Raw genomic sequence first — 12,674 nt, 5'->3', positions numbered from 1 at the left:
CGGCCTTTTTTATTTCGTGCATATCCATGCAGATGTACACCTGTCATGGGCCAGACTCTTACGAGGCGCAACATTCGTCATGAATTGGCGGGTTTCTGGTTTGTGATGTTTTTTTTCCTTTCCTTTTCTTTTTTTTTTTTTTCTTTTCTAAAGTTTGTTTCGTGTTAGGAGGTAAATCAGAAAAATGAGTGACTGTCTGATACTCTTATTTTTCTTGTCTCCCGGGAAAGGACTTTTGATTGAGAACGTAAGCGGGTGTTGAATTATCTCTTATCACCTTTCTCATCAGCATTGTGAATCGGGTAGAGATGAAACAATTGGGACATATTAGGCTTAAGGATTGGAGTGACGAAGTCAAGGAGGGATAAGGGGGGGGAGGGGGAAGAAGAGGCTTGATGATGGTAATTGATGTGTGTCTATTTTTGACAATATATGGAAGGGAAGGTGGGATAATGACAGGGAATAAAATGGCTCTAGGATGAGGAATTGAAGAACTTGTACTACTGTCTCGCATCATGAAGAGAAAGAGAGTTTCAAAAGTTTTACTTACTTAACTTACTCCGTAATCGGAAATGGAAATGGAGATTCGAGTTTAGTTATAAAGTACGAGGAAGCAGGAAGGTACCCACTTTCGGAAAACCCATCCATCCATCATCTACTACTAGATCACTAGCTAGATAGATACTACGAGACTACTTACGTGGATAATATATACTAAGTCGTACATAAGGTACCACGGACTAAGTTTATACGCAAGAATTTAAACACGTGTGTATCTTGATGAATCGCCATTTCTTTTTTCGAGCATTGGTCACTCAAAGGAGCATTGGCAGTCTCATCGAATTGTTGCACGGTTTCAGCGCGATTTGTCGAGAAGGGAGTAAGTACGTAGTCGTAAGTAGTCCGGAGTCCGACGATGATAATTCCCTTAGCGGTGATTTTAGTGCTTGGAGCTTACTCGGTTTAGTTGGTCAGAATTGGCTGGGATGGAATTTCTACGGCCACACGGCCTTGCTCGACTTTACGACGTATTTCCGACTCATTCCATCCAGCTTTTTTTTTTTTTTTGACAGTCGCTCGGCTTTTCCACGCTCATCTCTTTTTTATTTTTTTTTTTTGTCCTTTTAAGATTATAAACCTCTGCGTATTTGTTTTGTGCTCTGCTGGGTTAGAGGCCCATCTGACTATTATTAGATGATTTAACAATAATTATATGTCTCCTTTCTATCTTCTAATTTCAACTCGGATATTGGGAACGTGGGCCGGGGTGGTCGGTCCCTGGCTCCTGCTTTTGCGCCACTCCAAGCGGCCGGGACAGCCAAACGGCCCAGTCAAATTCCTCGCCGTCGGTCTTTTTAGTTCAACTAACACTAACACTGGCTTGAACTGAACTCATCACCCATCAGCTTCAAGATTCTCCATCATAATCTTGTCTTGTTGTTGTTGTGGTGGTGGTGTCTTCTTCCTCAGTTTTTCTCTTGACCTGTTCCCCTTCCTTCCCACGGACTTCTCGACCATCGCAAGGTACGGCAATAGTTAATTTAAACACTCCCTTTTGCGTGTCATTTGGGGTGGTGTTATTTTTTTTCCCTTCTCCTTCTATTGTCTTTCCCTCCCTTTTCGTTTCCTGGGTTTTTCTTTTCCTTTCGCTGCTCTACAAAACATCACCGGACTTTCTCTGCCCGCGCATGAAGATCGACTTTTGGGATCAACCACCCGAAAGCTCCATCAATTGCTGGGGGATCGATCGTTCTGGTAGACCGTAGTTACTGCTGCTGCTGCTGCTACTACTACGACGACGACGACAAGCTGGAGCTGCTGTTTCTGCTTGCTGTTGCTACCTCACTAAACCAACCAACCTTTTTAACTACTACTTTCTACTTTTACTACTTCTACATCCGGCGAAGTTCGTCCTTGTACTGACTGGCTTCTCCTCTATTCTGTTCTCTCTTCTCTCTTCCCTTCTCACTCCCTCTTGACAGTCTCTCTCTGCCAGGCCCGCCAACCAACCAACCAAACAGCGGGTAGCTTTTCTTGCTTCGCTCACTTGATCCACTTGGCCGAACCTCTTTTTACTTCATTCCCTCTCCAATCTCCATTCTACTACTACTACTACTACTACTATCTCGACTTACTACCCTCGCGTTCCCGCCTGGGGATTCACTCAATCAATCTACTACTTCTTCCTACCTTCACGCTGCTTGCTGTTCCACGCTCCGAGGAGGAATTTTCCTTATTCCCTCCCCCCCCCAGGTATGTTCTCATTCTTTTCCCTCCCCATCTCCCCCATTTCTTGCCCGATTGTTCCCCCGTTTTACTTTTCTGTTTCTGCTCTCCTTCCCGCAACCACGCGACCCCCAGCTTTTTCCTTGGGAAGCGATCCTCCCGGCACGTTTCCATCGTCACATACCTCTCGTCTCATCTCGGCCTTTTGCCTGGCTGCCATCCTCCGCCCTTTTCTTCCCTGTACTTCCTGATGCGTCCTCCCCCCCCCCAGCATATCCCCATCCTTAACTTTATTCCAACCAATGTACCATACACCTGGCTCTTTCACCGTTTTCCCATTCCCTTTCTCAACCACACGTACCCATGTCGCTTAGCATGGCCTTTCACCGTTCAAGATAGTTAATGCCTGCATCCCTGCCCTGATCTTCTTGCAGTTCCTACTTGATCTTAATGGAGCCTGCTTGACATACGTCTTTTCCTTGTTCTCATTTTTCTCTCCTGCTTTCTCATCTACTTCGCGTGACCCACTTCACTGCTTGCCCTTTTGGTGTTGCTTGCCTGAAGATCTTGCATTTTTTTGCCTCATCTTATCATTGTGTTTCCATCAACGACTGCATCTCAACAGCCTTATTGTCTGTTCCTGTCTTCCCCTAAAACATTGATTGTCAGAAGTGGATCCTCCTATCTGACTGTGTTATTCGTCTTGTTTCTTTCCATTGCTCCTCCACTCTATTTGCTCGACTCCTTCACGCATCCTTAACTCTAACCGGATTCTCATCTAGATAGTGGACAGCAATGGCGGGGGTCAAGCGTAAACTTGAAGCTACCCAGGCTTCAGCTACATCCTCTGGTGGTCACGCTGGCGCAGGGGCTTCCCAGAACACTACTAGTAAGTTGTTACCCCCTTCCAGCTATCGCAGCAGATTCTTATGGCTCCCCAGACTCCACAAATGATGATTTTTCATCTGTTCGTGTGACTCGGAGTTTACGTTCGAGTCGAGATGCACGTGCCTCTCAACATGATGTTAGAACCCCCAGCAACACTGCTGCTACGGCTGGGAACAGCAACAATCATCTAAGAAACAACACCAATCGCCCATCACGTATTATCACGCTCAGCACTCGTGCTGCTCGAGCCAATACTGCCGCGGAGAATGCAGCTCGCGAAGCGGCGCTCCGTGAGACTGCAGCGCGTGAAAATGTAGCCCGTGAAAACACCGCTCGCGAAACCCGTAACACTCGGACTCGCGCAAGCGCCCAGTTGGCCACTGCCCAACCTGAAACGCCAGTAACAGCCGTTCCAGAAACCCCTCGGCACAAGCGCGTTAAGCGGGGCCCGGCGGTTGAAGAGACACCTCGGACTACGAGGCAGTCGGCGAGACTCAGGGCCCATGTGCATCCAACATCAGCTGAAGATGGTTCTAACGATCAGGGCATCGTCCCGAAATTTTCAGAGCCGAGCCCTTCTACCACTGCTGCCCCGAGCACCAGAACGAGAAATAGAAGCCGGCAATTTGCTGACAATATCATTGACACTACTCACAATGCTACTTCTACTGCTCCTGCGGTCAAGTCTCCTTCACCAGACAGGACCACTCCTGTACCGGCTGAGCAACACAGGCCACCGCAAGATGAGCCTCAGAGCATCGTGCCAGACCTTCATCTTTTTACGAAGGAAGAGTCACCAAAGGGCACCGTTGTTGATGAAGACAAGAGTGGTGTCACTGAACCGGCAGCCCCTGAGACTGCTGATCGTCAGAATTCAACGACCACCCCAAGTCCAGAGGCATCCGAGAAGCCTAAGTCGTCATCTCAACCAGAAGATACTGGTGCGGCTGAGAGCGAGAGTGTCTCGGAATCCCCTAGTAAGAAGCCTAAAGTGGAAGAGGGCGAGTTGGAGCACGCATTAGATCAGCAATTGCAGAATGGCACCGGTGGTAATCCGGCATCACGGTCCCCCGCTGAGGCCGTGGCCGACTCGAGAATTGACTACGACTCTCGCCAGGTGACTGAAGAGATTGAAGGATCCACGCCAGAGGTAGCCACGGAGTCGACGGCCGGTAAACCAACCCGCGGTGGACGGACTCGAGGCCGCGGTCGTGGTGGACGGAGTCGCGGCTCAGCGCGTTTCGCAGTGAACAAACGAGGACGAGGCGCCGCACGCAGTGGTCGTGGTGGTCGCACCGGTCGACAACTAGATCGCTCGAGCGATGTGGAGCCTGACCGCTCTCCTTCCCCAAGTGCAGCTACCCAGAAGCTGCGGGACAGGCAACGGGAGTTGGATAAGGCCTTCAAGAAAGTGGCTGCTGCTCAGCGGCTGGCGCTGGCAGTGCTAGCCACGCAGTCTGAGAAGCGACTGGCCCGCGATAAGAACGCACATAAGAATGTGCCAGAGTTTGAAGAAGTCAATATGCAGTTGAAGGAGAGACTAAATGGACGGAAGGAGGTTTTACGCCGGGAATACGAACTAAAGGTGGCGCAGGAGCACCGGCTATTCGAGGCCAACAAGCAAGCTATTGAGGAGCGATATCGGGTGAGTTATGACGCTTATTCCTTTCATTAGACGAGCTCCTGACAACCAACGAACAACAGGCCCAAGCCCGCAATATTCGAGAAGAGCACTTGCTGGCCAGTCAGGGGGCGTATATGACTTTTGTCGAAGGCCGCCGTGCCGCGGAAGATGATGAGCATACTGAGGTATGTATAAAATCCGGTGCTCGGAACCAGGAATGGCTACTAACGTTACACTGCAGACTGATGATTCCGAAACCGAGCCGGAGCGCGGACGAGTGGTACCACCCGCCAGAGAAGTGTTCAGAGGCTTCAACTCCAACTATGTTCGGAATCCTTCTGGGGCAGCCCTTTACGATCGTGCTTACTTTGGCTGGGACGACTTCGTTCAGCGGGCCAAGGTGGGCGACGACATTGATCCGCAGATGAAGGAAATCCGGGACGCAGGCCCCTTTGCCGGCATGACCGCTGAACAGATCCTCGACATGTTGGTGAAAGCGACCGGGGTTGTTGAAGTTCCTCGCAACACAGTACCGGCAGAGATCAGTCCTCCGGTGGTGCTGCCTGACTTGCGTCCCCGAGCATTGTCAGCCCTGGCAGATATTGCTGCGGCGGAGCCTCCGCGCCCTCCCCTGTCACAAGCTGCTCCACGCCTCTCGACTCATCGAGCCCTCCTGCCCCAGCCTGCACAGCCGCCATTGGCCCACGGCCCTGCCGAAACTCGACCATTTGTGCTGCCTCCACCCACCCCCCAGAGACAACAGCCCCGTCGTCTTCTTCCAGCGGGGCAACAGATTCCCCCGATCAACGAACAGCTCGGCTTGCCTGATCCTTTTGCCTCCATGGGAGGGCCTCCTCACCTTCCTCCTCCGCCGGGGTCCAACTTTCATCGACCTCCCCTACCCGGTTTTATGACGGGACACCACCCCCCAAGTCTTTATTATCCGCCGCCGCCTCCTCCACCTCCCCCAGGGCCTCGTCCCCCCTTTTAGCGGGGAAGGGGATGAGTGTGCGCGCAGGCTTATCTTGATTTGTCTTTTCGCGCTAGGATTCTCACCCGGAGTTTTGAAGTAGACTTCTTCGTTGGGATATGTAAGGCCTTTTCTCTTTTCGATTACCTAGCGACTGGTTATGTATTTAGCTACGGAGGATTCCCCTTAGGCGTTAAGTGGTTAGGATCTTCTCTTCATAAACATGATTTCTAATTTTTATTTTATTGAGTTCGTCCTTCTTGATCTCACGTCTCTTCTCACCCGGAGTGGGGAACCGTACTATGCGGCGGTGCAACTATGTAAAGGGGGCTGGGTCTAGTAGTTACTGGGGAATCTAGACCCACCGGAGGATGAATCATAATGGCTCATGTCTTGCTGGCGATGAGTCGACGGGGGGATATGATGACTGATGCTGATTGCTGACTCATGACTGGTTCTGCCCGGTCGCCGCCTTCCACCCCGATTGGGACTAGTGCCATAGGCGGGGCTATCGCTCGAAGCTTTTTATTTCCTCGGGCTTTTCCTCCATCACTGCGGTTCACGACCCTGCTGTGCTCTCTAATTTGCCTGCGTCTTGTGCCTGATCGAGTCCTGTCTCTCGTCAATTGCGAGTCGCAAAGTCCTGTTCTAGCACTTTGTGTTCCTTTCTCGCCGTTTTCCCCGCCTCGAACTTCTTCCCGACAGGCTCTGCCTCGCCCTCACCCCGCCGCCTTCACCACTTCGAATCTCTCTCTCTCTCTCTCTCCTCCCAGCGATCTCTTTCCCTTTCACGGGCACTCGATCAACTTCCTCGCTCTCTCGAAGCGAAGACCTAATCACTATTTCCACCACTAGTACTCCGACTCCGACAGAAGGAATTATGGCCGTCCGCGCGCAGTTCGAGAACTCCAACGAGTGAGACGCACCCCGGAGAATTTTCTGCTGGCCTGCTTGACCATGCGGCCCAGACCTCGCAGCTTCTGGACCCTTCACTAATGCATATTTATTTTCTAGGGTCGGTGTTTTCTCCCGTCTCACCAACTCCTACGCTATTGTTGCCATTGGCGCCTCCGAGAACTTCTACAGGTGCATATATACACCCGTTTCTACCAGAAGCACAACCCAGTCCCATTAACGCTCCATTTAGTGTATTCGAGGCCGAATTGCAAGATGTCATTCCCATCTGCCACGCAACCATTGCCGGAACCCGCATTGTTGGCCGTCTGACGGCAGGGTATGTCTAGGCCCGGACTCAAATTTGATCTCCGTATCAAAATCCGCTGACCATCTTTCGCCCAATATCAGAAACCGCAACGGTCTCCTCGTCCCCACCACCACGACAGACCAAGAGCTTCAACATCTCCGGAATACGCTACCCGATACGGTGAAGATTCAACGTATAGAGGAACGTCTATCGGCTCTGGGGAACGTCATCTGCTGTAACGACCATGTCGCGCTGATCCACCCGGATCTCGAGCGGGAAACCGAAGAAATGTATGCCCGTGATACCCTTACACACACATACATGCAATTTTTGCACACTCATGCTAACATGTCAAAACCAACAGCATCGCCGATGTCCTCGGCGTCGAAGTCTTCCGTCAAACCGTCGCCGACAACGTTCTGACTGGCTCCTACATGGCCCTCTCCAACCAAGGTGGTATCGTCCACCCCAAGACCTCCATCCGTGACCAGGATGAACTTTCCTCCCTCCTGCAAGTGCCCCTCGTCGCTGGTAGTGTCAACCGCGGTAGCCCCGTCGTCGGTGCCGGTATGGTCGTGAACGACTGGCTCGCTGTCACGGGTCTGGACACGACAGCCACGGAATTGAGTGTCATTGAAAGTGTCTTCCGTCTGGGTGAGATGGGTCCCCGTGGTGTTGGTATGGGTAACGCCAACAAGGAGAGTATCGTGGAGAGTTTCTACTAGAGGAGTTTTTCCCTTTTATCCTTTACGCCTTTTCCTTGCTTCTTTTTTCACGTTTTCTTTTTTTTTTCTTTGCCTCTCTCGAACATACATGAATATCCTTATTGTGCTATGAATGAATGGAATGGGTAGAATATCCGGGGGTGTATATGTGCGTGTGTGGACTGACTGGACACTATTCTCTTCCTTAAAACCTCTTATTTATATCATCCTCGTAGAGTAGGTGGAACCAATAAAACATATACATAACATACATACATAATACAGAGAACCAACAAACCAGACACATATGGTTCCATTCCGCATCACATCATACACAACCATTCAAAGAAAAGTAATACCTTCCTGAGTAATTCAACTACTATGTATGGTCACTATCAATAAAATATCTCAGGTGAGGGAGGTACTTACTACCTGTATCTGAATTGACTTGTCCATGTTTCTATGAGGTAAGTTTGTTTACTAGTCGAATGGGTGTGTTTTTGGGGGGGGATGGACGACCAAGTAAGTTTAAGTACTAGGGAACTTGAGAGAATGCTAACTGCCAATTTTGGAATCATGGTCTACTACTACTAATTATGGGATTAACTAGTATTGGCATCATATCAACTGATGAAGATGGTATATATTTGTACACGCATGTATGCACTACACTTAATCACTACTACGTATGGGTGCATCTAGAAGTGGTAAGAGAATAGATATAAATATGTGCTTTTACTAATACACTTCATGATCCTACTTATCCTCTCTCCCTCACTCTCGTCAACAAAACCTAAAAAGAAATGAAATATCCTTGATATCTGAGTACGTTTGTTGTTTTCCTTTCTCTCTCTCTCTCTCCTCTAAGACCGGGAGGTATGCAATCATCATAGCTATCGCGGGTACGAATTGGGGGTATTCATGTTTGAACAAGGAAAGGTGATAATGAAAGGGGATAGGAATGCAAATATAGAAAAAGAGATATAAAAGAAAACCCAGACGAGAAGGAAAGAGCAACTGGAAGGGAAGGAATAGAATATAGTAAAAATAGAATAGCACAAGGGGGAGAATGGCACAAGTAATAAGATGAACGGCCAAATCGAGTCAGATCAGAACAGATCAGTTCAAAACGAACCAGATGCTCTCCGGACGAAATCCCCTTAAGGTATTGGGGAATATAGAAGGGGAAAATAATAGAAGGAGGGCTAAGAATAAATGGCAGCCAATTAGTCATATCATATCAAGTCAAGTCGAACTCCTAGAACACCAGACCCGATGCTGGAACTCCCCCCTCGGGGTGGAATGGATGGTGGGGATATCAGCTGGCTAGCTTTGGTTTTACTAGCTGGCTGGGGTTACTCATGCTATACCCGTCCCTCGATGCCAATATGTGTCGGGTTTAGCTCCTTCACGCCATCTTCGGGGCTGAAATGATTGTTGTTGGTATCCATCTCTTGTTCAGGGTAGGGAGGAGGTGGCGGAGGAGGCGGAGGAGAACCAAGATCTTGTTTGTCCGCAGGAGTGGGCTCATCTGCATCGCTCTTCATATTCCCATCTTCGCCACTTTGGCCTTGCTCGTTACCAGGGCTCATGGGAGGAGGGGGTGGTGGTGGCGGCGTGGAGGATCGTTGTCGCTTGGACGAAGACGGGGTAGTATACTCGGTTGTGCTTCCATCACCGGTGTTTGGCTCATCTTCTCTCTTACGTTTCAAGAGGCCTTGCACTTCGTCTGTCATGGTCGTAGGCGTCTCCTCATCCTGTGCTGGAACCCGATCGTCCTCATCGTCAGACATCTTTACGTCCAGACCGTCATCCTCGACAGCCTCCGCTGCCGCGTCATTGGGCTTCGAATCTGGCTCCTTCGACTGTCGCTCTGCTTTCCGTTGTTCGTATGCGCGGTGCTTGACGACAGCTTTGTCGAAGAATTCTTTGCAGAATTTCTTCACCTTCTTTTGCTGCTTGTCATCGATCTTGGTAGGGTCCCCAACACGGTTGTTTTTGAAATCCGAATTTACCAGTTTCTTAGCCACCTGTGTCGACAACAATTCGTTAGCTCGACTATTCTTCTGTAGAGGCTTTAAGAGGTTTCATCTCACATCTTTGGCATAGCGTTTCAAGTCGTCTTTCGGAAGTTTGTGCTTAAACTTGTCCACCACATACTTGACATGGGGATAGAGCTATTCACCGTCAGTACTTGCACGCCGTTCGTGTGGTATCCTTCAAACACTGTACTACTCACCGTGTTTTCATAGATTTTCTTTCGCTTCTCCTCGCTATATGACCTCCACTTTTCTTGACCATCCTTCATATCCGGTGTTGGTCTAGACGCTTGTGGTGTAGCTGGAGTTCCGCTCTTCTCCTTTGGTGTGTTCTCCTTGGCGTTCATGATACCATCGATGATATCCTGCAATGCCTTGTCTCTCGATTCTTTCGGGGCCGGCGGCGGTTGAGGAGCGGCCTTTGTCGGTCGTGTCCAGGTAGTGTCCCCGCGAGCGGAGTAATAGTAGGTTCTCCCATTTGATTCCGCTTGGAACCATCCTGGCGGGAGGGGGTTGAATTGTCGACGGAAGGGTCGGGGACCATGGTGGTGAGGATTTCTCTGGCCATGTCCGCCTCGCGTTTGAGCAGCTGGCCCGCGAGGGGCTTCTATAGACCGTGACCTCGATCGGGAACGAGACTTTGACCGTCGTCGCTCATCCCGAGTGTTCTCTCGCCGCCCGAACTGATTAACGGCTGGCGTCATGGCATTGGGATCTCTCTTCATGCGTGGAATACGATAACCAACCTCGAGGGTCGACCAGACTTGCAGCAAGGTGGCTGACTTCTTCTCCACACGCTCATCACCACAGCTGGTCAGTGGTTGGATGGTAGACTCGATCTTGGAGTCGATAATCTTGTTCCGCGTCAGACGAGGGAACTTGTCTAGAATGTCGAGAATCTGTAAGACGACGTTGTGATCCTCCTTCCACATGCCCAGCTGGGAGTTCAGAATCTGGTATCCATGCATTTTCACCACCCGATTCCGGACTCGCTCATCATCACAGCGCTGAATTCGTCCCAGGAGCTTAACCGCAATCCATTTCTCCTTGCACTGCATGAGCGCTGCCATGACCTTGGTCACGCCATTCTCCTCCAAGGACTTGGGCTGCACACTGTCCACATATTCTTCATCGTCCTCTCCGGTCTTCTTCTTGCGTGGCCGCTTCGCAACGGCGGTGTCCCAGCCGTCTGCATCGTCAATACCCAAAGCTTCGATGGTAGCATTCGACAACTTTGTAGCCCGCTCCGTTTGAGTTCTACCCCCGATGAAGCCGGTACAGTTAGGCTCGCCGCAGTAACAGGGTTGCGGATCTGCCCCATAGCGGTCGACATTGTAGTTGAAGACGAGTTCCTCCCCAGCTTGAATGTGACGTTCAGCAAAGATTCCCATGCGAAGTTTCTCGCCAACGACCCACTTGTCGACATAACAATTGGGATTGCACGAATGGTTGCAAAAGCGGCCAAGATTACCCTTTTTGGTCGCATCGACAAATTCGCCCTTGCTGAGGGACATGAAATAAAAGTGCTTGATTCCCTCTTCGTCATACTGTCTCATGCGGCGCCGAAATTGGCCCTCGTTGATGACTTCGCCCACATACTCAAAGATGAATTGGTGCGGTCGCAGGTCAGCCTCCGCCCGGAGACCGAACCCTTTCTTTTCCGTTTTGATCACCGCCACCGGAGCATATTCCCTTCGCTGGAATCGTTGGTTCTGACACTCTGGCCCACATCCACAATCGCCCATGCATTCGATCTTGGTCGCGCGGTTAATGCAATCCGAGTCTTCACCGCATGCCAGATTTTTGGAGACCGACGGTTCTGGTCATGGGTTAACTAATTAGGTCCGTAGGTGGGGGGAAGACACACAAAACAACACAGACATAAAAGACCAACAACCAAGGAAAAGGGGGAGATGTATCGAAATAACAACGTGAAATAACAGAGTGTTTAAATAAATAGGGAAGGGACAGAAAATAAACAATAAGGCAGGAGCGTAGACCAAGTGGCAGTTCCCACCCCCCTCTCAAGATGGGTTTGAGGAACGCCACCACGCGTAGGAGCCAAACGATGAAGCCAGTGACGGCGAGGTTGAGTAGACAGACAGCGCAGGAGATATCTCAGTAAAAACTTACCCCATTCTTCAGCACAATCGCATTCCATCGCATGTTCAGTATAACCCATGTATTTATTGGCGTACGTGCATGCGTCCATCAAGTCGAACGTCGCTTGAGCCTCAGCTGTGCTATCTGGCAGATGGGCAAACAACTGCGGTGGCCGTGGAACAACCTTCTGGGAAGAGCTCCGTGTTAACTTGGGAGGCTGTCCAGGCTCGAGCTTGACAATAATGTCGCCTCCGACTTTCTCCTCCACGTTGTCCCCATGATTGTTCTCCGCCCCTTTCACATTGCTTCCGTCGTCTTCGTAGTTCTCTTCCTTCTTCACCGGGGCTCGAGAAGAAGATCGGGATCGTTCTGCCTTTGGGGTCGGGACGGGGGAGGCGTTGGAGGCCGCGTTTGACGATTCATCCTTGATCATGGCTCCTCCGCCGTTTGGCATGGCTGAGTTTTCGGGCGCTGCGTCGGACTCCAGCTTCATCGCGGTCACCGCATCTGCGACAGATTCTGATTGATGGTCCGCGTAGTCATGAGGGGACATGACGACACGGACGGAGCGCGCAACTTATTCGGTGCCCGGTGGGAGATGCGCTGTGGCTAGGCTAGATCGGAGACCGCGCGAGAAAGTTGTCGTTGTGGTTGCAGTTCCAGTCTGGTGGAAGACGAGAAGCAAAGTGAAGAAAAAGGTAAATGGTGAAATTAAAAGAAGGGGGGCGGAAGGAGAAATGAAAAATTAAAAGAGAGAGAGCAAAGAAGGGAAAGTGAAGCGATGAGGAAAGACTGGCAGAATAATTCGACGAGAACTTAACCACCAGAAAGAAAGTCGCAAGTCAAAGCATCGCCCACGTTTTCCGCGGGTGCCAAGAATACCTCGAGGTTAGAAAGGGTCGAGAGCAAGGTTCCA

At 50.4% G+C, this 12,674-nt stretch overlaps 3 protein-coding genes across 3 annotated transcripts; 2 read left to right on the top strand and 1 right to left on the bottom strand.

Annotated features, from left to right (window-relative positions):
- Window positions 1-3,021: 3,021 nt before the first annotated feature.
- Window positions 3,022-5,923, top strand: BO79DRAFT_240427 (uncharacterized protein; the record flags this gene model as incomplete). The annotated part of the gene is made up of 4 exons (XM_025685027.1): window positions 3,022-3,115; window positions 3,168-4,759; window positions 4,819-4,923; window positions 4,980-5,923. 4 exons carry the CDS (start codon window positions 3,022-3,024, stop codon window positions 5,727-5,729), a joined length of 2,541 nt encoding a protein of 846 aa, XP_025535408.1. The 3' UTR covers window positions 5,730-5,923.
- Window positions 5,924-6,270: 347 nt separating this feature from the next.
- BO79DRAFT_211322 (translation initiation factor 6) lies at window positions 6,271-7,879 on the top strand. The gene is made up of 5 exons (XM_025683003.1): window positions 6,271-6,623; window positions 6,723-6,794; window positions 6,856-6,942; window positions 7,014-7,202; window positions 7,277-7,879. Exons 1-5 carry the CDS (start codon window positions 6,589-6,591, stop codon window positions 7,635-7,637), a joined length of 744 nt encoding a protein of 247 aa, XP_025535407.1. The 5' UTR covers window positions 6,271-6,588; the 3' UTR covers window positions 7,638-7,879.
- A 1,101-nt stretch (window positions 7,880-8,980) lies between these two features.
- Window positions 8,981-12,311, bottom strand: set2 (SET and WW domain protein; the record flags this gene model as incomplete). The annotated part of the gene is made up of 4 exons (XM_025686351.1): window positions 8,981-9,646; window positions 9,713-9,793; window positions 9,856-11,474; window positions 11,789-12,311. 4 exons carry the CDS (start codon window positions 12,309-12,311, stop codon window positions 8,981-8,983), a joined length of 2,889 nt encoding a protein of 962 aa, XP_025535406.1.
- Between the last annotated feature and the right edge of the window lie 363 nt (window positions 12,312-12,674).

Source organism: Aspergillus costaricaensis, assembly GCF_003184835.1.
Source record: "Aspergillus costaricaensis CBS 115574 unplaced genomic scaffold BO79scaffold_39, whole genome shotgun sequence".
NCBI lineage: Eukaryota > Fungi > Ascomycota > Eurotiomycetes > Eurotiales > Aspergillaceae > Aspergillus > Aspergillus costaricensis.
Note: the sequence above shows the minus strand (reverse complement) of the source record. Positions and strands in the feature narration are given on the sequence as shown.